This window comes from Protopterus annectens, chromosome 13.part0 (assembly GCF_019279795.1).
Source record: "Protopterus annectens isolate FY-2018-M chromosome 13.part0, PAN1.0, whole genome shotgun sequence".
Lineage (NCBI taxonomy): Eukaryota > Metazoa > Chordata > Ceratodontiformes > Protopteridae > Protopterus > Protopterus annectens.
Window position 1 is genome coordinate 1,205,850,791 of NC_056747.1, and position 21,734 is coordinate 1,205,872,524.

Sequence of the window (21,734 nt, forward strand, 5' to 3'; positions counted from 1 at the left end):
CATGTCAGTGGAGTTACGCAGTTTTCATATTCAGTTAAAATCATCTATCAGTCTACATAAACGTCACAAACAAACTAATCTGTAATTTGAAGTCCAACAAAAGCGACATGAAACCTAAAATCAATGTTTAACAGAGCATGCATAAACAGATAAATATATAATTAGACTGGTACCTGTTAACTTCTTGACTGGTTGAAGCCGGACGCTGATAGACTGATGTGTGAGTAGGGGTGAAGAGGGGAGGGAGCGGGATATACCTTCCATTATCCGGATGTGTTGCATTCCTTCAGTCACAGGAAGAGGTGCAACTGAGTAGTCTGCTTCAAATGCACTGTCGTTCTCTGAGGTGCCACCTTAGAAAAACAAAATAAGACCAACATTTTAATAATCAGTTTTCAAAACTCTGCTACTAAACAGTTTGCAAATGTTTTAAAGTGAAATGCTTGTATGAAAAGTAGCATTTCACTAAGATCTTACAGAAACTGTTTAATTGAACAAAAAAAGAAGTTATGTACTCACCATAACGTTCCATGTGAGTTCAACTCGCCTTCATTCTTACAGATGGGTTCGGAGCCGATCTTCGGCTCCGAGTCAGCCAGCTACAAAGCTCGAGGTCTTCAGACAGCTTGAGGCCAAGTCCCTATCCCATGATGCACCTTGTGTTACCTCAGATCTTGTCTGCTGCCTCTAACAATACCATATGCCATTCTATCCCTATTTTAGGTAAAGAAACCATAGAAAAGACAAAGCAACCATGATAAAACCTGAATCTCGGTCCTCGAAAAAGCCTGGAGGGGGTTGGAGGGTGGGACGTAAGAATGAAGGCGAGATGAAAAACTCACATGAAACGTTATGGTGAGTACATAACTTCTTTATGTGAAGTTGTTCTGTCTCACCGTTCATTCTTATAGATGGGTAGCATCCCAAGCACCATCTTTCTCAGGTGGCTCATGGGAATATGTTTCTTAGGACAGTGTAACCAAAGGAAGTCCTGTCCCTGGAGGCCCTATCGACTTTGTAATGAGTGATAAAAGTATGAGGTTTTGACCAAGTGGCTGCTGCACAAATACTATCTTTTGGTAGCTTGGTAGTAAAGGCTGAAGTTGTGGAAACAGCTCTGGTTGAATGAGCTTTTATTTTGTGCTGCATAGGTACATTGGGAGCTGAGTAAGTGAAGGTGATGCAGTCAGATAACCATTTCGACAGAGTGGTTTTTGCCACAGGTCTATCTTTTCTTGTATCTAAAAAAGAAACAAAAAGTTCTTCAGATCTTCTAAATTCTTTGGTTCTATCTAGGTAAAATCAAAGTTGTCTGTGAACATCTCGTTTGTGCAGCATGTATTCCAAGTTATTGGTCTGTTTGGGGAAAAAAAAGTACAGTTGTGCACACTTACCATAAATGTAGATGTTAGAGTGTATTCACTGTTGCAGTCATTACATTTAGGTAATCTGCTGGCAGGTTGCCCTCAGTCAGCCTGATTAACAAATCGTCAGGGGTATAAAACATGCAGCCGATGCCATTACATCAGTTTTTCTTGCCCCAGATGTCAGGTGCCCCCCAAATGGGGAGCAATATATATATATATATATATATATATATATATATATATATATATATATATATATATATATATATATATATACACACACACCAAAAAGGCTTTTAAACATAGTAAAAGAAAGTAGAGGTATAGTAAGACAAAAACAGAGGGCTGGAGGGTGGGTAACCAGGACTGCAACAGTGAATACACTCAAACATCTACATTTATGGAAAGTGTACACAACTGTACTATGTTCTTCGTGTTTCACTGTTGCAGTCATTACATTTGGGTAGATTCCCAAAGCTATGGTTGGGAGGATGGATTTATACAGAATTAGGAGCAGCTATAAGGCTCTGCAGGACAGCAGTGGCAAAGCCAGCTCTGGATTTAGAGAAGAGAGGTAAATGGTAATGTTTGGTGAACGTATGACCTGAGCTCCAGGTAGCAGCTTCTAGAATGTCTCTGGTAGGAACCCCTCTGAGAAAGGCTGCATAAGAAAATGCAGCCCTGGTGGAATGAGATCTGATCCCCTTGGGGATAGGTTTACCATGGTGCACACAGCAGAAATGAATATAATGACTTATCCATTTGGAAATAGTCTGTTTTGAAATAGCCTTTCCCTCTGCCCCTGCAGCAAATGCCACCAATAGTTGTTCAGATTTTCCTAGAGATTTTGTCCTGTTTAAGTAGAATCTAAGTTGTCTGTGTACATCCAATGAATGCAGAATCCGCTCACTTTTGTTCTGTAGATTGGGAAAGAAAGTTGGCAGATGAACGGTCTGATTAAGAGCCACACTGGATACCACCTTAGGCATGAAAGATGGATTGGTCCTGAGAGCCACCCCATCCGGATGAAAAATAATGAAAGGCTCCACTGCCATAAGAGCCTGTAATTCTGAAATCCTTCTAGCTGAAGTGACTGCTAAAAGGAAAGATGTTTTCCAGGAGAGAAATTTTAAGTCTGCAGTAGCAGCTGGCTCAAAATGAGGTACAGTGAGGTTTTCCAAAACAAAATTGAGGTCCCATGCAGGAGTTGGTGCTCTCCTGGGAGGTCTTAAATTTTTGGCCCCTCTGAGGTACTGCTTTAGCAAAGGATGAGAAAAGAGGGGAGGCTCTGTGTTGTAATGAGCTGAAATGGCAGAGGCATTGATTTTTATGGAATAAAAAGACAGGCCCTTGTGAAGCATCTCAGTTAAATACTGCAGAATCTGAGGAACATTCGGCATTGCTATGCTTATTCCTTGTGCTTGGTTCCAGGCACAGAATCGTTTCCATTTATCAGCATAAGATTTTCTAGTACTAGGCCTTCTAGCCTCCAAAATGACATCCATCACAGGTTTACTGAGAGATGTAACTGGTGAAATTAGTTGATTAGCCATGCTGCAAGATTCAGAGTTTGGAGCTGAGTGTGCAGAATTTGATAGTTCTGCTGAGACAGTAGGTAAGGTGTCTGAGGCAGGTACCATGGAGAAAGGTGCGACATATTGTGTAGGAGCAGGTACCAGTGTTGGCGAGGCCAGTCTGGAGCATTCAGAATAATTTTTGTTTTTTCCTGTCTGACTTTTAGTAAGACCTTGGAGAGCAGAGGCAGAGGAGGAAATGCACAGACTGAGGTTTTTCATGCGGAAGGACAGAGCATCCACTTTCCAAGCTTTTTTGTGATGAATTCTTGTGCAGAATTTGTCCAACTGATAGTTTTGGGATGAGGCAAAAAGATCTATATCTGGGCCCCCCCATTTGCGTGTCAACATGCTGAAGATTTGTAGATCCAGTTTCCACTCGTGTGGGTCCATAAGATTTCTGCTTAGTTCGTCGGTCAGAGTATTTTCCTGGCAGGAATTGAGCTTGTAGATGTATTTGATAAGTCAAGGCCGTGTTTCACAATGCCATGGCTAGTCTGCAAAGGGGGTAGGAATGGGTACCCCCCCTGCTTGTTTATGTACCACATGACTGTGGTGTTGTCTGTCTTTATCAGTAGTTGTCCTAGATGAAGATAGTCCTTGAAGGTTGTCAGAGCTTTCTGTACAGCTAGCATCTCTTCCTGGTTGATATGTCGGTTCATTTGATTTGGGCTCCATTGGCCCTGAATGCATCTCCCTGCCAGATGCACCCACCAAGCATAGTCTGATGCGTCTGTAGTCAGGGTTTCAGCGGCAGGGGGTGGAATGAATGACAGCCCCTTGCTTTGATGTCAGGCCTCTGACCATCATAGGAACTGTAGCTGCAGGCAAGGTACGATAGGAATCATTGTTTCCAGACTGTGACAATGTTGACTCCATAAGCTTTTTAGGTACCATTGAAGTTTCCTCATATGCAGTCTTGCATATGGAATTATTAGAATACAGGAGGCCATGAAACCCAAGGCCTGCAGAATTTGTCTTGCAGATAGCTGGGTTTTTGTGGCCACCTGTTTGAAGTAAATCATCAATTGAATTTGTTTTTCTGGCGTAAGGTAAGTCATCTGGGCAGTTGTAGTCAAGCTTGCACCCAGGAATATAATTATCTGAGAGGGTACCAGTTGTGATTTCTTTTCGTTTATGGTGTACCCTAGACAAGTTAGAAGTCGTTTTACAAACACCAGATGTTTTAGAAGAGTGTCCTTGTTTTCTGCCTGAATTAGACAATTGTCCACGTACGGATAAATTTGAATATTCCTTTGCCTGCAAAATGCAATTACTGGTGCCAGGCACTTTGTGAAGACCCTGGGCGCAGTAGATAAGCCAAAGGGCAGTGCAGAGAATGGGTAATGCAAATTGTCTGCTTTGAAGCAGAAGTATCTTCTGCAAGATTCCCCGATTGGGATATGCAGGTAAGCCTATTTTAAGTCTAGAATTACCAACCAGGCATCCTTGCCTAGCATATGTAGTAACTGTTGTAGAGTTAGCATCTTGAATTTTGGAATGTCCCGAAATGTGTTTAGAATTGATAAGTTCAGAATTGGACATCATGATTGGTCTTTTCTGGGTACCAGGAAAAGTCTTGAATAAAAACCTTGTCCCTTTTCTGGAACTGGTTGAATAGCCCCCATATTCATGAGGGACATAACTTGTTTCTGGGCCTCTGCCCACTGATTTGGAGGCAGATCTAGCCATCCATTTGGAATTGGCAATGTGTGGAAATGAAATCTGTATCCCTCGGATACTATATTTAAAACCCACTTGTCCTGGGTAATCAGTTGCCAGTTTCGTGCATGAAGTGCCAGTTTTCCCCTCAAAGGGGTGGCCAAAAGATAAGTGCTTGGTGAATGCAGCGGAAAGTCATTAAGACTGTTTACCGTAAGAAGGTGCCTTGTTACTTTCAGATTTGGAGGTGGAGGCACCCCACTGCTTTGTTCTCCAAGTTCCTTGTGACTGACCCCTGGAGCCTTTGGAATGTCTGGGTTTGACCTGAGCGGCTCTGATGAGTACTGGAAAGGACCAGTTCTTAGTAGGTCAGTGCCTACTGAACCTGGGTGGCTGCACTTGTAGGAAATCTTTTACAGTTTGCATAGATTTAGCTTTATCTTCCATCTTTTTCAAAACATCTTCTGCCTTATTACCAAATAGACTATCCTGTTGTAAAGGAGCATCCAGCAATTTTGCTTTAACATGGTCAGGCAGATTTTGCTCCTTGAGCCAAGCATGCTTTCTTATCACAGATCCAGTTACAGCAGCCCTGCAAGAGGCCTCCAAGGAATCAAAACCACATTGCAAAGTACGTTTTCCAACTTGTTCAGCTGAATGCAATAAATCCTGCAAATCTTTATTTTCCACACAGTCAGAAATCAACATAATTTTCTGTTTAAGTAAGCCCATGACATGCGGTTGATATTTAAGCATATGAAATTGACAGTTTAAAGCCCTGATTGCCAAGGTTGCAGACGTGTAAACCTTCTTACTCCATCCATCCAGAGCCCTGGAATCTCTATCACAAGGGGTAGGATTTTTAGCAGTAGAAGCCTTAACACCCTTGGGACCCTGAGAAATGGTTTCAGGGTCAGCAGTAGGGTTTTTAAAGAGGAATTTGTGGGAGTCAGGAACCCTGTAACATCTGTCTGGCTTACTAGGAGCCGGAGGTAGGGAATCAGGAGCCATACTGGATTCTGAGAAAACATCATCAACAATGTCTAGAACAGGAGGTATAGCCAAAGGCCTATGCTGAGGAAGAAGAAGGAAATCCCTAAGTTTCTTTTTAGATTCTGAGAAATCCTGACTCTCCCAGTGAAAGCGTTCCCTTAAGGTATGCAAAGTTTCTCCAAAAGAAAAATCCTCAGGAGGAGAAGCAGAAGGGATGGAATCTTCTGCATCACAGTCCTCATAAGTGGGAATAGATAATTCCTGATCAGAAGAGGAATCAGAAGAAATAGAAACCTGATTCGAAGATTCATAATCAGTGTCTTGCCTAGGCCTCTTGGCAGGAGGGGGTTGGAAACCCCTGATCAAGGTAATTAAATCCTCAGCCATTTTGATCATTTGTTTTTTAGGTATTGGGGCTGGTACACGTGGCCCAAGCATCAGTTTTTTAGACATAGAAGTAGATTTTGGCCTTAGTTTTGAAGATGGCGTCTGTTTAATATACAAATCTTTAGGCCTGAAAACACCCTCAGAAGCCGGTGCCTGCTCAGCAGCTCCGGACCCATATAAGGTAGAGACATCCGCGGATTCAATACTTAAAGTATCTCACAGCATACCGGACTCCGAATGGGTCTCAGTAGAGGCCTGCGAATCAAAAGTAGAGGGTATCAAGGGCTGCAAAAGCACCTCACTGAGTACCGGCGAACTGGCAACTGGCTTTGGAGAAGCTTCGTTGTCGGTTTTGGACCTTGACCGTCTGTCTCTGTCTTTTTCTTTGTGTTTTTTAGGTATTCCAGTAGTCGGATTGCTAACTGACAACATTTCTGGATAGTTCAATCTTGAGCCAAAATATTTAGAAGCAAAAATATACTGACGTTTAATAGTGCGTTGATTAAATTTAGCACAAAACCGACAGAAAGGCATAGGCAAGGAATACAGTACAAATGAAAATCCTTATGAGGTACTTGCTTCCCACAAGTAATACAATTATTAACTTTTACTGACATTGGTAAGGAGCAAGAAAAAAGTTTCCCCAATGGGGTACTTAGCTTTTAGTTGAAGACTTCGGTTCTGAAACTCGAAAACGAACATTTCAGGAGTCGGCCGACCAGCACTTGCAAACTGCTTCTGCTTCGGGCACCCTGCAGCAAGAAAGACTGATGTAATGGCATCAGCTGCATGTTTTATACCCCTGACGACCTGACGTCATGGAAGAAGGGACAGCAACTGACGCAGGACCCAAGACTTTCTTAATCTGGCCGACTGAGGGCAACCTGTCAGCAGATTACCCAGATGCAATGACTGCAACAGTGAAACACAAAGAACATCGGTAATTCTATGGCTTGATTAAGGTTAGCTTCAGTACAAACCTTAGGTAAGAATGAAGGATTTGTTCATAGTGAAACTCTATCAGAATGAAAAATCAGATACGGGGAGTTTATAGACGAGGCCTGTAGCTCAAACTCTTTGGGCAGATGTGATGGCTACTAAAAATGTAGTCTTCCAAGACATATTTCAAATCGCATGAAGAAGTTGGCTCAAACAGTGGAAGAATGATGCGTGAAAGCATAAAATTTAGATTCCAAGGTGTATAAGGGGATTTGATGGGTGGTCTCAGGTGGAAGGTCCCTTTGAGAAATGCTTTGGATAGCTTATGTGACATTGCATTAAAGCCTTCAGTACCAAGATGAAAATTAGAGATTGCAGCGAGCTGCACACGAATGGTGGCTGCAGCTGCTCCCTTGTTGAAAAGCATAGTCAAAAACTCTAGTATGGAGGAAATAGGGGCTAGGGTAAGGGTCAATGTTATTTTGACAAGCCCATACGAAAAATCTCTTCCGTTTGCTGAGGTATAATTTCCTAGCAAATGATTTATGAAAAGATATTAAAATATGTTGCATTTCATTTGAGAGGTTATGGAACCTGGCTATGTTGGGAATTGGAGCAGCCAAGCTGTCATTTTTAGGGGATGAAGAGGCCCTGATGAGTGCATCAGGTCTGGAACTGGGTCTAGAATCCAAGGCTCTTCCAACAGATGAGGTCAAAGAAAGGGGAACCAAATCTAACGAGGCCAGTGAGGGGCTATAAGAATGATGGTCCTTCCCAGGGCTTTAGCTTTCTGTAACACTTTGGATATCAGCAGTATTGGTGGGAAGGCATAAAGGAGACTGGAGGCCAACCGTGTACGAGTGCGTCCCTTGGGGCATCTCTCAGAGGGGGGATTAGGGCAAAATAGCTTTTGCATATTGTGTTCATGGGGGATACAAAGAGATTGCAGCAAGGCTGGCCCCATCTGCGGAATATTCTTTCCGCTATTTCTTCTTTGAGGGACCACTCATGAGGCAACAAGATTGCCCTGCTCAGTCCGCTATCACGTTGGATTTCCCTGGGATTTGCGTTGCTATCACAAAGTGCTGGGTGGAGGTAGCCCACTGCCACACTGTTAGTGCCTCTTGACAAACAGGATAGGACCTGGTTCCTCCTTGTTTGTTTATATACCAGACCAATGACATTGCCCATCTGAATCGCAATTGTCCCCAGAGGGAGAGAGCCCTGAAAGTACGGCAATGTCAAGAGTACCACTCTCATCTCCAGGAAATTGATATGCAGATGTGTCTCTAGTTCGGGCCATGTGCCTTGGGCTGTTCTTCCCTGAAAATGCCCCCCAACCAATCAGAGAAGCATCCGTGGTAACAGTGGCCGATGGTGAGAGTAGGATAAAAGGATGACCTATCTTTACTTGGAGAGAGGTCAACCACCACCAAAGATCCTTTTTGAAAGAGTTTGTTAGAATGATGAGATGAGACATTGGGAGTTCTTGACAGGACCATTGTGTGAACAGGAGCCACTGTAGAATTTGCTTGTACATACGACCCAAAGGAATTGCTATTATTGCAGCCACCATCGTCCTCAACAATTTTAGCACATCTGAGGCTGGCACCTTTTCTCTGGATATGAGGTTCAGAATTTGATGTCAAAGTACCGATATCCTTTCTGGAATAAGATTAAAAGTAGTGATGGTGGTGTCCAAATCTGGTCCGATAAACACAATATGTTGCGAAGGCGATAAGGCAGATTTTTTTAAGTTTATGGTAATCCCCAGTTGATTGCAAAGAATAAGCATGGTGTCCCTGGCTTGTATAAGCTGATGCCTGGTGGTGGTGGCGGTGAGGAGCCAATCGTCAAAGTACGGAAACACCTGGAATCCCAAACGCCTCAGTTGAGCTATGACCACTGTCATACATTTGGTGAACACTCTGGAGGCTCTAGTGAGACTTTAGTCCCAGCCGGAAGCACAGATGATCCCTGGATGGTCTGGCCATTTTTATGTGGTAGTATGCATCCTGGAGATCCATCAAGCACATCCAATTGTCTTTCTCTAAAAAGGAAAGTATCGACTGTAGCGTGACCATCTGGAACTTCTCCTTCTTGACCGATCTGTTTAGTCTGTTGAGGTCTAAAACAGGTCTCCAGTCCTCTGTCTTTTTTGGAACTAAAAAGAATCTTGAGTAAGTCCGGATCCTATCTGGTCTGCTGGGACCAGTTGGATGTCTCTTTTCTGTAGCAACCTTTGGATTTCTAATGTTGCTTGTTCCCTGCAACTGGGTGGGATGTCCGGGATTTTTGTTATCAAGGGGAGGGTGGAGTGGCAAAGGGAATATATCCTCCAGATATTATGCTTTGTACCCATTTGTCATTTGTTATTTTTAGCCAGGCATCTGGATACAAAGATAAGCAACCGCTGACCGCCTCCAGAGTAGGACAGTCAGGACTCCTTTTGGGAGCGCTGGTAGGGTTTCCCAAAGAACTGGTCTCGGTCGCCCTGATTTTGCGGAACCCCTCTGCTGTGAAGGCGGCATCTTCCATTATTGCCCCCTCATCTGCCCCTGGAGGGGGGTTCATCATGTGTGTCCAGAAAGGCTCCTTAGGCTTTTCGGAACCACATCTTTCCTCCCTTTTGACCTTTGGGGTAGGGTCTACCAGGGGTGGAAAAATGGACTCCGACGGCAGAGTCTTTCCTTCCTGCTCACACCTGGTAAGAGTTTCCTTAACTTTGGGCCCAAAAAGAGATGAACCATCAAAAGGGGTGTTTACAAAGGATGATTTAAAGGGCTCCGCAAAGGACCATAAGCACAGCCAGGCATGTCTCCTAAGAGCTATACCTGCACCCACTGCCTTACTTGTTCCATCAGCTGCATATGAAATCAGACGAATGGAAGAGTTCACTACAGAATTAAGAGTAGCAAGCTGGGAAGCAACCTTGTCGACTCCCTCAGCTATCGTACCCTGTACAGCATCTCCAAGCCCTTTTAGGAGATCTCTTTGCAGTCTCGTGAAACACGTGGGATAGTTCAGTGAACGCATAGCAAAAGTTGCTGAACTAAACATGCGCTTCCCGTATCTATCCATGATCCTAAAGTCTCTGTTAGGAGGCTAGACAGAGGAAGAAGTTTCTGACATCTCCTTTTTGGTGGCTGCTGCCAACACCATGGCATCAACAGGCACTCCCTTCGTGAGAAAAGTCTTATTGTGGGGGGCAGAAATAAATTTATTAGGCCTCCTAGGGACAGACTCCATGGTGTCCGGAGACTCCCACGCCCTTCGTGAGACCAGCTCCATAAGCTCACTGAAGGGTGGAGACACCCAAGAGGTGGAGGGCTGAGACCCAAAAGCTTTCAGGAGGACAGACTCATCCGCAGTAGGGTTGGAGGGCTTCCAGCCATCCCTCTGCTTTAGAGTTTCCAAGATATCTGAAAATGGGACATCCTCAGAGGGGGACCCTTCTGACTCATCCAAGTCGGTGTCTGAGGTGATAGATTCCTGTGGGGAATCTAGATGCTTCCTCTTGAAAATTATCTTCCTGGGAACCTCATCAGTGGGAGCTTCTGGAGAGGTCTCAGAAGAGCAGGGACCGCCCAGTGGGGCCTTCCCGAGGCTCAGGGTCTCTACGCTTCAAAGGGATCTGTGAGGCAGAAGTGGACACAGGTGCTTTAGGGGAAGAGGTGGTTGGTCCTGAAGCTGTGGATGTCCTGGGGGACATAACTCTCCTCATGGCACCGCTTCTCTGGTGGGAGAAAATCCTAGGTCTGAAGAAACAGATGACTCCCTCGGCATCGGAACAGTGGGCTCTGATCCAGAGGTAGTAGCCAAACTCATCAGAGCCAAAGCCCCAAGAAGTAAAGTCGGAATCAAAAGATCGGTCCGACTAACCACCCAAGACCCGACTGGCGAGTGTTGGCTCCTAGACTCCTTGATAGGCACCGAGGAAGTCTGAGTAATCGGAACCGATGGCAATGGAGTAGGCATCGGTTCCGAAGGCTCCGCAATCATCAGGTCCAACTCCTCCGGCTCCGATGGACTGGTATGGCTCAGAGGAGGAAAAGAAGTGGATGGAGGAACAGTTTTTGGTTTCAAAACCACTTGGGTTGGAACCGATAAAAATTTTGCAAACATCGGTGCCTGTAACAACTTCTGCACCACACGATCCACATCCAAATCAGATAGGCTTATCGAGGACTGAGATGAATGGATCAAGGGTGGTACTGATTTGTAAGACTGGTGACTTCAGTACTGCAGAGACCAGTTCTAGGACTGGGGACCAGCCCTGAAAGGATAAGAAGCTTGGCTCCGTAGGCTATGGAGCAGACGTCGAAGATTTTTTTGATATTGTCGGATCCACAACTCTATGCTCTGATGATGAAGACTTAGAGGACTTGGAAGATTTGGTGGATTTACCAGCTTTATCATGGTAGCCCAAAGCTTCTTGAAAGGATGATTTTAATAGCCCTCTGTCAATTAACTTTCTTTTTCTTTCATGTAGGACGCGGCTACTAAAAGAATGGCAGATGGAGCAACTCTCAAGTGCAAAGCACCCAAACAGTAAACGCAATTATCAAGGCCATCAGTCACAAACATTTTCTGTCCACACTTTGGACATTTTTTAAACCCACACTTGGGTTGTTTCTCCTTATCCTGGTCAGCCATGAGAAAAATCTAAATGCACACAAGAAAACCTGTAATAAAGGTATATTAAAACACACGCGCACACACAAGTGTTCAACAAATTCAATGAACACACAATTATTTTAAATAGTAAGCAGCCCTTAAAAAAATGGGCTCTATAACGCTAAATAGAATCTAACTGATAATGTTCTAGAAACACACTCTAATAAGCTATAAATTTCTACTAACACACTTCTAAACTACTTAACACTCTTCTAAGCTATAAAAAGGCACACCAAAAAGAAGGGAAGGGAGATACTAAAGGCCTGATAAACGAAGGCCAAAAAGGCTATAAAAAGACTATCAAAAGTTACACTACACACTAGCTCTAATAGTTCTTAAACTGAAAAACTATTATGAAAGTTTATAAAGATAAACTTTTTCTAGAAGAAAAAAACTATAATGGCCCTAGCTGTGAAGAAACCAGTGACCTGTTGCAGCGGCAAACTAGAACAAGGTGCATCATGGGATAGGGACTTGGCCTCGAGCTGTCTGAAGACCTCGAGCTTTGCAGTTGGCCGACTCGAAGCCGAGGATCGGCTCTGGACCCATCTGTAAGAATGAACGGTGAGACAGAGCAACTTCACATGCACTGTTTAGCAAATCATTAAAAATTAACAAAGCCCCAGGAACAGGAATACCAGATTAGACTGTGGTACACATGGAGGAATAACAGTACACCATAAACTAAAACCACACTATAGAAAGCTTTGTGCATACAGTATGTTTTTTTAATTAAAAAATAACTATTTTAAAGACTAAGTTTTGAAGCTTTCTGACAATCCTAAGGAGGGCAAGCCTGATGTTGTCTGTCTGATGACCTAATTAAGCTGCAGCTCATTTTAAGAGCTGTAGTAGGGTATATGCCTTTACGGCTGCTGAAAGGGATTTAACATTAAATGTCCATCCACAACACACACTAGGCATAGTGTCATTGGCAAAATATCAGCACCATCTGCAGTTATTACAGTTAGTGGCAAGCAACTATTTTTCTGGTTTACTGGTGCAAATATTTGTCAGCTTGCTAATTAGATCTGCATTAAACTGCAACTAGGGATCCAGAAATAAAGATGAGCTAATAATGCTCTTTTGCTGAAAAAGCTGTAATCATTCTTAATTTTCTGTCATATAATTTAATGCATAAAATCAAACCAGTATTAGTACAGTACAGTACATCTTATTTAAACATCAAAATAAAATAAGCATAATAATCAAAAAAGACCAAGGTTTTAAACATCAACATGTCTATGAGTTTATATGTTGTAATACAGAGTCAAGTTCTGGACTCAACTATACAAGAATATATATTTATGCATAAAAGGGAAGTATGGTCAAAAGATTATATCACAAGTAAAACAGGACAATCATATTTCCTTTTTCTTTTTATGAAATGGAGTATTCCTCATAGAGCAAAGGCCCTTTTAGAGAGAGAAGACAGATATTTGTTTTATTTGTATAGTTCTATTTTGTTAACCGGTTAAGTAGACTGTTTGGCAGGCCCTTTTCACCTATGACCTATGTAGTATATGCCACATAGTACAACAATTATATATCAAATTACAAATTATACAAAACTGATATATTTACACAAGCAAGCAGGGCATTTATATCAATGAGGCAACACTTGATATTTAATCCTTTGCAACTGAGGCTAAAAAGTGACAACATATAATGATCCAGTTTCAGAAGTGGGTTGACACACTGCACCTGATTTAATCATTACTTCTTAAGCAAGTAAAGGCAGGTTTTCCTTTAAGAGATGCTCTTTTAGGGAAGTAGTTCCAGGTAAATGGTCCAAGTTTAGAAAAAAAAAACTTTCTCCTATGGAAGGTTAATAATGGGGTCTAGAAAGTGTTAGATTCATTAAGACCATCTCTAAGTTTGTTGTCCAACAACTAGTTTAGTTTTTAATGGTGCACATGGGCAAAGTTTGATTTTAAATAATTCTACTCCCAAACAGCAGTGTTGCCTTGCACTGTACTGGGAACCAAATGAAAAGCTCCATCAGGACAAAGCGATAGGTGCTGTCATCTGCTAGATGGACAAATGTGCAGACTGATATATGTAGTTTAAATGCACTTTTGCTTGAGCAAAAGATATCAGTTGTACGCCACAGTCACACAAATATAAAAATGTTTCTAGCTATGAAGCGAAAAGTAGTGGAACAGAAAATGTGTAATATTTTACAGCATAGTTTTAGTTGTGTAGCAGTTTGTTCCCAACATTGTGCACATTTCCCAAACGTCAGTGAGAGGTCCTACATTAAGTCACGATACTTATGATCACAGGGTATAAAAGAACCAGAGGTAGAACGTTTAGAAGACAGAAGCAGCAAACTACATAGAAATAACTGTGATCTGTGAATAATAATGATCAGGAGGAGGAGTGTTGTTTAATGGAAGGTAAGAATTCAGCAATACATGTAATGTTGGAGTGAATTATAATTGCTAAAAATAAATCATGTGTATAATGCAGGAAAAATGTTGCTATAATTTGTTTTGTATTAATATTGTTTTTTTTTAGTTTATCACAGGCAGTTCTCTGAGGCTAGCACTAACCAGAAAATAAGCTGCTCGCCCCGCCCCAGCCATCCCTCTACATCCGGAAAAAGGTTTTATCTGCCTGCGATCCTTGCGGCCACCATTTTTAAAAATAACTACACTCAGACAAACTCCACCACACCTGTACTCCCATTTCCCTCGTGGTGCAGCCTCCCTGGTAGAGTGCTCTCCCTGTAAGCAGTCTGTACATGCTTGGAAACTGTTGCCCTGATTTCTTGTACAAACTGTAAATTGTTTTTACCTGTGAAGTTAACTGTGAATTTGCTCTGGTATGTTTTTAGCGGGATTAACTGAACTTATGTTGCTGTCTAGAGAGTTTCAGTTATGGTGATAATTTTTAAAACTCCTTCACAGACCAGAGTCACTTTCCTATATTTAAGCACCTGCATTTAAATGTGTACTAGATGAGAAACTATCTGAACTAGTGCTGTTTCTAAGAGAGTTTTAACTGTGGAGATAATGTTGAAATGGGTACTAGACCAGAATCATTTTACTGCTTATAAGCATTTGCATGTTGTGTAGTTTAATTACACGCAATTTACATACCGGTACTACCGCTAAGTGTATGTTTTATATTTGATATGTTTCCTGAATAATGATATTGTATAATTACCACTGTTCTGGATAACTCTGCTTCTAAGTTAGTGTTACAGCTATATTGATACTACTGCTTACCCATAGTACCTCTGTTAACTACCTTTACAACTAGACCCCACAATCTTGTCTCTCTTGCCTCCCAAGAACCTAGCGTCCTAGTTGTATCCCTGTTGTTGATTTAGTGCTGCTGTTGCCAGTTTCATTTTTGTAAAGGTAAACAAATGCTTCATGTGCTGTAGTGTTACCATATCTTGATTTCTCTCCCCAGTTCTACAATAACATCCTAATAATGTTAATTTTTCTCCCTAGTTGTCCAACTATTCCTTTCCTGCTGTTTACCCTGCTTTTCACTGCAATTGAGATAGTCGCAGGGCCAATGTCTCTCTCTTCTGCAGAAACCAAACAAGAAACTGCAACTATGCAGGTCTCCACGTTATCCACTGCCTTAAACAGTTGAGGTGTTTTATTACTTTTTCTGTTTAAACCCTGTCTAACTGTAAGGAAGCTTGCTACTTGGAATGGCAGTTGCCTGTACCCCATTAACTAATGAACCCCACTACTTTGTGACTGGTCTCCAGCCCTGTCTCCACTTCTCAGCGACTCTTTCTGTAGCCTTAATTCCAACACTTCTGTCTCTTGCTAACTACTGGTCTCTTCTCCTGCCTTGTCTCTCCTCACCCACTCTCTGGCTTTCTGACTTTTTCTAGCTTTTAGTGTGGCTTAATATGTCTTGGTATTGCCTACTTACATAGCTCCTCCCCGTCCTATCTTACACTTTCTCTAAGTCCCACAAGGTCTAATTATCCCTCTACAGTCCCCCTCTTCACAATCAATTTATTTTTCTGTTCTTACCACTTCTCTCTGCCTTAGTCAGCTTTTTCCACTCCATTTACCTGTATACTAGCTGCTCTGCAAACTTGCCTTCTCTCCTTGCACGAGTGACTGTTTTTCTTAGTTTATCACAGGCAGCTCGCGGAGACTCGTGCTAACATGCTCACTCCACTCCCCTACCCTACCCCCATTACCACCCACACCCACTTTCATTTGATTTATACCTAGCCAAACCACACCCCTTCACTCCCATCCAATCCAGGCCCACCTTCCCAGAATCCTCACTATCCCCACCCATTCACTCCAATCTACTCATCCACTACTCACACACCATTCACAATTCTGTGCTTATAGTAGCATCAACCCTCAGCTCTTCAGTCACACAACCTCTCTACTCTTAACTCTCAAACACCTACACACACACACACACACACACACACACACACACACACACACACACACACACACACACACACACCATCCAAATTCCACAGCCTCTAAAATTTAAACTAAAACTCCTGCTCCTACATTCTATTACACAAATTAAACTTCGAGCTGAAATCCATCCTAACCCATGTACCAATGACCTCAGACCTCAACAAACACAGTCTTCTTCCTGTCCCTCTCTTACCACCTGTATCCATTCTAGCACACATCCCCATCCCTACTCCCCTTTTCAAAATGCCTCTAATTCAGATCTGCTCCTTCTAAATCTCAACCTCAGAACAGTCTTAAATAACAAGTACAGTTGTGTACACTTACCATAAATGTAGATGTTCGAGTGTATTCTCTGTTGCAGTCATCACACTTGGGTTCCCTGCCTGCAGATAGCCCTCAGTCAGCCTGAACACCAGAGACTTAGTATTTCTGCATCAGATGCTGTCAGTCCAGGACTGGCGTCAGGTCGTCAGGGGTATAAAAACAGGCAGTTGAAGCCATTAAATCAGTTTTTCTTGCCCCAAATGTTAGGAGCCTCCCACATAGGTAGCCAAGTTATAGTGGGGAAAACACCACCATTAAAGAGTAAATACCAATACCACTGAAAGGGGTGAGCAATAGCCATAGAGAGGAGAGAGAGAGAAAACATTGGGCTGGAGGGATGGAAACCAAGACTGCAACAGTGAATACACTCAAATATCTATATTTATGGCAAGTGTACACAACTGTACTATGTTCTTCATGTTTAACTGTTGTAGTCATCACATGGGTGGATTCCCAAAGCTGAAGAAGATGGAGGCAGTCAAGAAGAGTTAGGGCTGGCTAGTATGCATTGCAGGACTGCTGTTGCAAATCCTGCCCTGGATTTGGAAAAGATAGGCAGGTGGCAATGCTTGGTAAAGGTATGTACTGAACTCCAGGTAGCAGCTTACAGGATGTCCCTGGTAGGGACTCCCCTGAGAAATGCTGTAGAGGTAGATGTTGCCCTAGTAGAATGTGTTTTGACCCCCTGAGGGGTTGGTTTCCCATGGTGCTTGTAGCAGAAATGGATGCAATGTGCTATCCATTTGGAAATTGTTTTGAAATGGCCTTGTCCTCTGCCCCTGTTGCAAAGCTGACAAGTAACTCATCAGATCTTCTGAAGGGCTTAGTCCTATCAAGGTAGAATCCAAGCTGTCTGTGCATGTCCAAGGAGTGTAGGATCCTTTCCCCTTTATTTTGAGGATTAGGGAAGAAAGTTGGCAAATGGATGGATTGGTTGAGAGCCGCAATGGACACAACTTTAGGCATGAAGGAAGGGTTAGTCCTGAGGGAAACCCTGTCAGCATGGAAAATAATGAAGGGTTTCACAGCCCTAAGTGCTTGCAGCTCAGACACTCTTCCAACTGAAGTAATGGCTAGAAGCAAGGCTGTTTTCCAAGAGAGGAATTTTAAGTCTGCTGACACAGCAGGTTCAAAGGAGGGGGGGGGGTGAGCTTTTCCAGTGCAAAGTTAAGTCCCAAGCAGGGGTGTGTGCTCTCCTTGGTGGCCTTAAGTTGTTTGCCCCTCTCAAGAACTGTTTGATAAGAGGGTACGAAAAGAGAGGTGGCTCAGTGTTGTAATGAGCCAAAACGGCTGAGACATGCATCTTAATGGAGGAGAAGAACAGGCCTTTGTGAAGTAGATCTGCTAAGAAATCCAGGATTAGAGGAAGGGATGGCAGAGTTGTGTCCTCTCCTTTAGATAGAATCCAGGAGCAGAACCTTTTCCACTTATTAACATAGGATAATCTTGTACTGGGTCTTCTGGCTTCAAGAATGACATCCAGCACCTGCTTGCTTAGGGTTGCTGGGGGAGAATTCAAGGAATAAGCCAGGCTGCAAGATTTAGGGTTTGCAGTTGTGGATGCAAAATCGGTCCCTCCTGCTGAGAGAGCAGGGCTGGGTTCTGGTGTAGGTGCCAGGGTAGCACCGGTGACAGGCTGCGCAGGAGTGCATACCAGTGCTGGTATAGCCAGTCTGGGGCAATCAGAATTGTCCTTGGTCTGTCCTGTCTTATCTTGATTAATACTCTTTTGAGAGAAGGGGCAGAGGGGGAAAAGCATAGATTGAGAGATTTACCCACTGAAAAGCCAGGGCATCCACTTTCCAGCCCCTGCTGTGAGGATTCCTGGTGCAGAATTTGCTGAGCTGGTGGTTGTAGGGGGAGGCAAAGAGATTCACCTCTGGGGTCCCCCATTTCTGAATCAGAAGGTGGAAGGCGCTGGGCTCCAATTGCCACTCGTGTGGGTCTAGGAGATTTCTGCTTAAGTCATCTTCCAGTGAGTTTTGTTTGCCTGACAGGAATTGAGCTTGCAGACGGACTTGCATGTCCAAGGCCATGTGCCACAGGGCCATGGCTAACCTGCAGAGTGGGTTCCCCCCTGCTTGATGTACCACATAACTATGGTGTTGTCTGTTTTTATTAGTAGTTGTCCTGGAAAGAGTAGGGATCTGAAAGCTGTCAGGGCATTCTGCACAGCTAGCATCTCTTTTTGGTTGATGTGCAGATAAATTTAACTTGGGCTCCAGTGGCCCTATATGCATTTTCCATCCATGTGTGCTCCCAAGGCATAGTCTGATGAATCTGTGGTTAGGTTCTGGGCAGCGTGGGGTTGAGAAAAGGGCAGTCCCTTGTTGTGGTAGCATGCTTCTGCCCACCAAAGAAACTCTGTCCTTAGACAGGGTATGATAGGAATTACTGTTTCCAGGTCCTGAGAATGTTGGCACCAAAGACTTGTCAGTACCATTGAAGTTTCCTGATATGCAGTCTTGCATATGGAATTAGCAGTATACATGAGGCCATGAAACTTATGGCCTGCAGTATTTTTCTTGCAGATAGCTGGGTTCTGGTGGCCATTTGTTTGAAGTAGGCTGTCAGACAGACTTGTTTTTCTGAAGAGAGAAATGTCATCTGGGATGTTGTATCCAAGCTTGCTCCCAGGAATACAATCTTTTGACTGGGTACCAGTTTTGATTTCTTTTTGTTGATGGTGTACCCCAAGGAAGTGAGAAGGTGTTTCACAAATGTCAGGTGCTACAACAGCAATTCCTGACTGTCCGCCTGAATCAGGCAGTCGTTCAAGTAGGGGAAAATTTGGATATTTCTCTGCCTGCAGTATGCAATGGCTGGAGCCAGGCATATTGTGAAACTCTGGGCACAGTAGATAAGATAAATGGAAGTGCGGAGAACTGATAATGCATAGATGCTGGTCTGAAATGTAGATACTTCCTGCATGACTCCCTTATGGGATGTGCAGATAGGCTTCTTTTAAGTCTAGGGTGACTAACCAGGAATCCTTGGCTAGCATAGGAAGAAGCTGTTGCAGGGTAAGCATTTTGAATTTTGGTACCACCATGAAGGTGTTGAGAAATGAAAGAGCCAGGATTAGGTGCCAACAGCCCTCTTTCCTGGGTACCAGGAAGAGTCTGGAGTAGAATCCTTGACCCCTCTGTTCTACTGAAACTGGCTGAATAGCTCTGATATTGAGCAGGGAAGCTACTTTGCTTTGAGCCTCTGCCCACTGGTTTAGAGGAGGGTCTGGTAACCTGCTTGGGGTTGTCAGTGAATGGAAATAAAATTTGTACCCCTGGGAGACAATTTTGAGGACCCACCGGTCCTGTGTGATGGACATCCAAGTTTTTGCATGAAGGGCAAGTTTTTCTCCTAGGGGTGCAAGCAATTGGGCAGGGCTGGGGAATGGAGTAAAGAAGCCATTGTGAGTTTTTTCCATAAGGAGGTGGCTTACCACTCCCTGCTTTAGGGGTGGGCGCACTCCATTGCTTAGATCTCTGCATACCCTGAGACTGTAGTCTGGGTGGTCTGTTTCCCCTGCGTCTAGTTTGAGAAGGCCTGGAGGGGGGCTGGAAAGGACCAGTGGTTGCAAGTGCAATGCCTACTGAATCTAGGGAGTTGCACTTGCAAGAATTCTTTAACAGTCTGCATAGACTTAGCTTTTTCTTCCATCTTTTTAAGAACCTCCTCTGCTCTGGTGCCAAACAAACTGTCCTTGTTCAAAGGAGCCTCTAGTAACTTTGATTTGACAAGTTCTGCTCCTTGAGCCAAGCATGTCTTCTCAGTACAGATCTTGTGACCACTGCCTGGCAAGATGCTTCTAGGGCATCAAAGCCACACTGCAAAGTATGCTTACTGACTTGACTTGCAGAGTGCATAAGCTCCTGCAATTCTTTATTTTCTGCACAGTCTGCAAAGGTTGCCAATTTTTGTTTAATAAGTTCCATAATATGCAGCTTGTACTTCAGCATGTGAAACTGACAATCCAATGCCCTAATAGCAAGAGTTGCAGAGGTATACACCTTCTTACTCCATTTGACCAAAGCTCTGGAATCCCTGTCTGAAGGGGAGGGATTCTTGGCTGTAGTAGCCTTGATATCTTTAGGCTCCTGGGAAATGATCTCTGGGTCAGTAGTAGGATTCTTGAAAAGAAATTTGTGAGTGTCAGGTACTCTGTAGTACCTGTCTGGTTTCCTAGGGGCAGGAGGTAAAGTGTCAGGAGTAAGACTAGACTCCATAAAACATCAACAACAACATCCAGGACAGGGGGTATTGCTAAAGACCTGTGCTGAGGCAACTCTAGGAATTCTGAGAGTCTCTTTTGGACTGAGGATAGTTTTGGCATTCCCAGTGGAAATGCTCTCTTAAGGTATGCATGGTTTCACCAAAAGAAAAATCCTCTGGAGGGGAGGCAGAGGGAATGGATTCCTCTGCATCTGAATCCTCATAAGAAGATAAGGGCATGTCTTCATAGACAGAAATCTCAGTCATCGGACTCCTGGTCTTCATAAGCTGTAAGGGACGGTCTCTTTCTCTTAGCAAGGGAAGGCTGACTTCCCCTAATCAGCGTAATAAGGTCTTCTGCCATTCTAAGCATTTATTTTTGTGTCATGGGAGCAGGTGCATGCGAGTTGGTTGTCGGTTTTCTAGGCGTAAGAAACTCAGTAGTTTTGGTTAAAAAAGTCGGTGGTTTGAGTCAAACATCGGTTGAGTGAAGAACTGCCTCAGAAGCCAGTGCCTGCACAGTGGCTCCATACCCATCCAAGGTAGAGACATCCGCATGTACCATAGTCGAAGAGTCTCGTGGTATACCGGACACCGAATGGGTCTCGGTAGAGGCCTTCAAATCCACTGAAGCGGGCATCAGGGGCTGCGAAAGCACCTCACTGAGTGCTGGCGGACTGGTGACTAGCTTAACAGAAGTGTCGCCGGCAGCCTTGGACCTATCAGGTCTGTCTCTGTCTTTATCCTTACATTTTTTTCAGAACAACGGTAGTTGGATGGCTTACCAAAGCCATTTCAGAATATGGAGATCAAGAGTGAAAGAATTTAGCGACAAAGAGAGCCCGACAATAAATGGTTTGGGCGTTAAACAAGGCACAAAACCGACAGCAAGGTAAGTCGTGGTCTGGACCTAACAGGTGATGCAGTAAGAATGAAAATCTCTGTGAGGTATTTGCTTTCCACAGGCAAGACAATTGTTCACTTTTTCTGACATCAGTTAGAGCAAGAAAAAAAGGATCCCCAATGGGGTACTTAGCTTTAGAAGACTTCAGGATTATTCAATTCGTAAACAAAAATTCAGGTAGCAGCCGACTGGCACTTCTGAACTGCTTCTGCTTCTCAGCAAGAAAGACTGAAGTAATAGCGTTGGCTGCCTGTTTTTATACCCCTGACAA

At 43.5% G+C, this 21,734-nt stretch overlaps 1 protein-coding gene across 1 annotated transcript in view; it reads right to left on the reverse strand.

The window, feature by feature from the left end:
- Nucleotides 1-21,734, reverse strand: part of TANC2 (tetratricopeptide repeat, ankyrin repeat and coiled-coil containing 2) — a 2,676,984-nt gene that overhangs the window by 2,615,613 nt on the left and 39,637 nt on the right. The window contains exon 2 of the mRNA XM_044055212.1: nucleotides 174-353. Within this exon, the coding sequence (XP_043911147.1) occupies nucleotides 174-282 (109 nt within the window). The 5' untranslated portion in view covers nucleotides 283-353. The remainder of the gene's footprint in view (nucleotides 1-173; nucleotides 354-21,734) is intronic.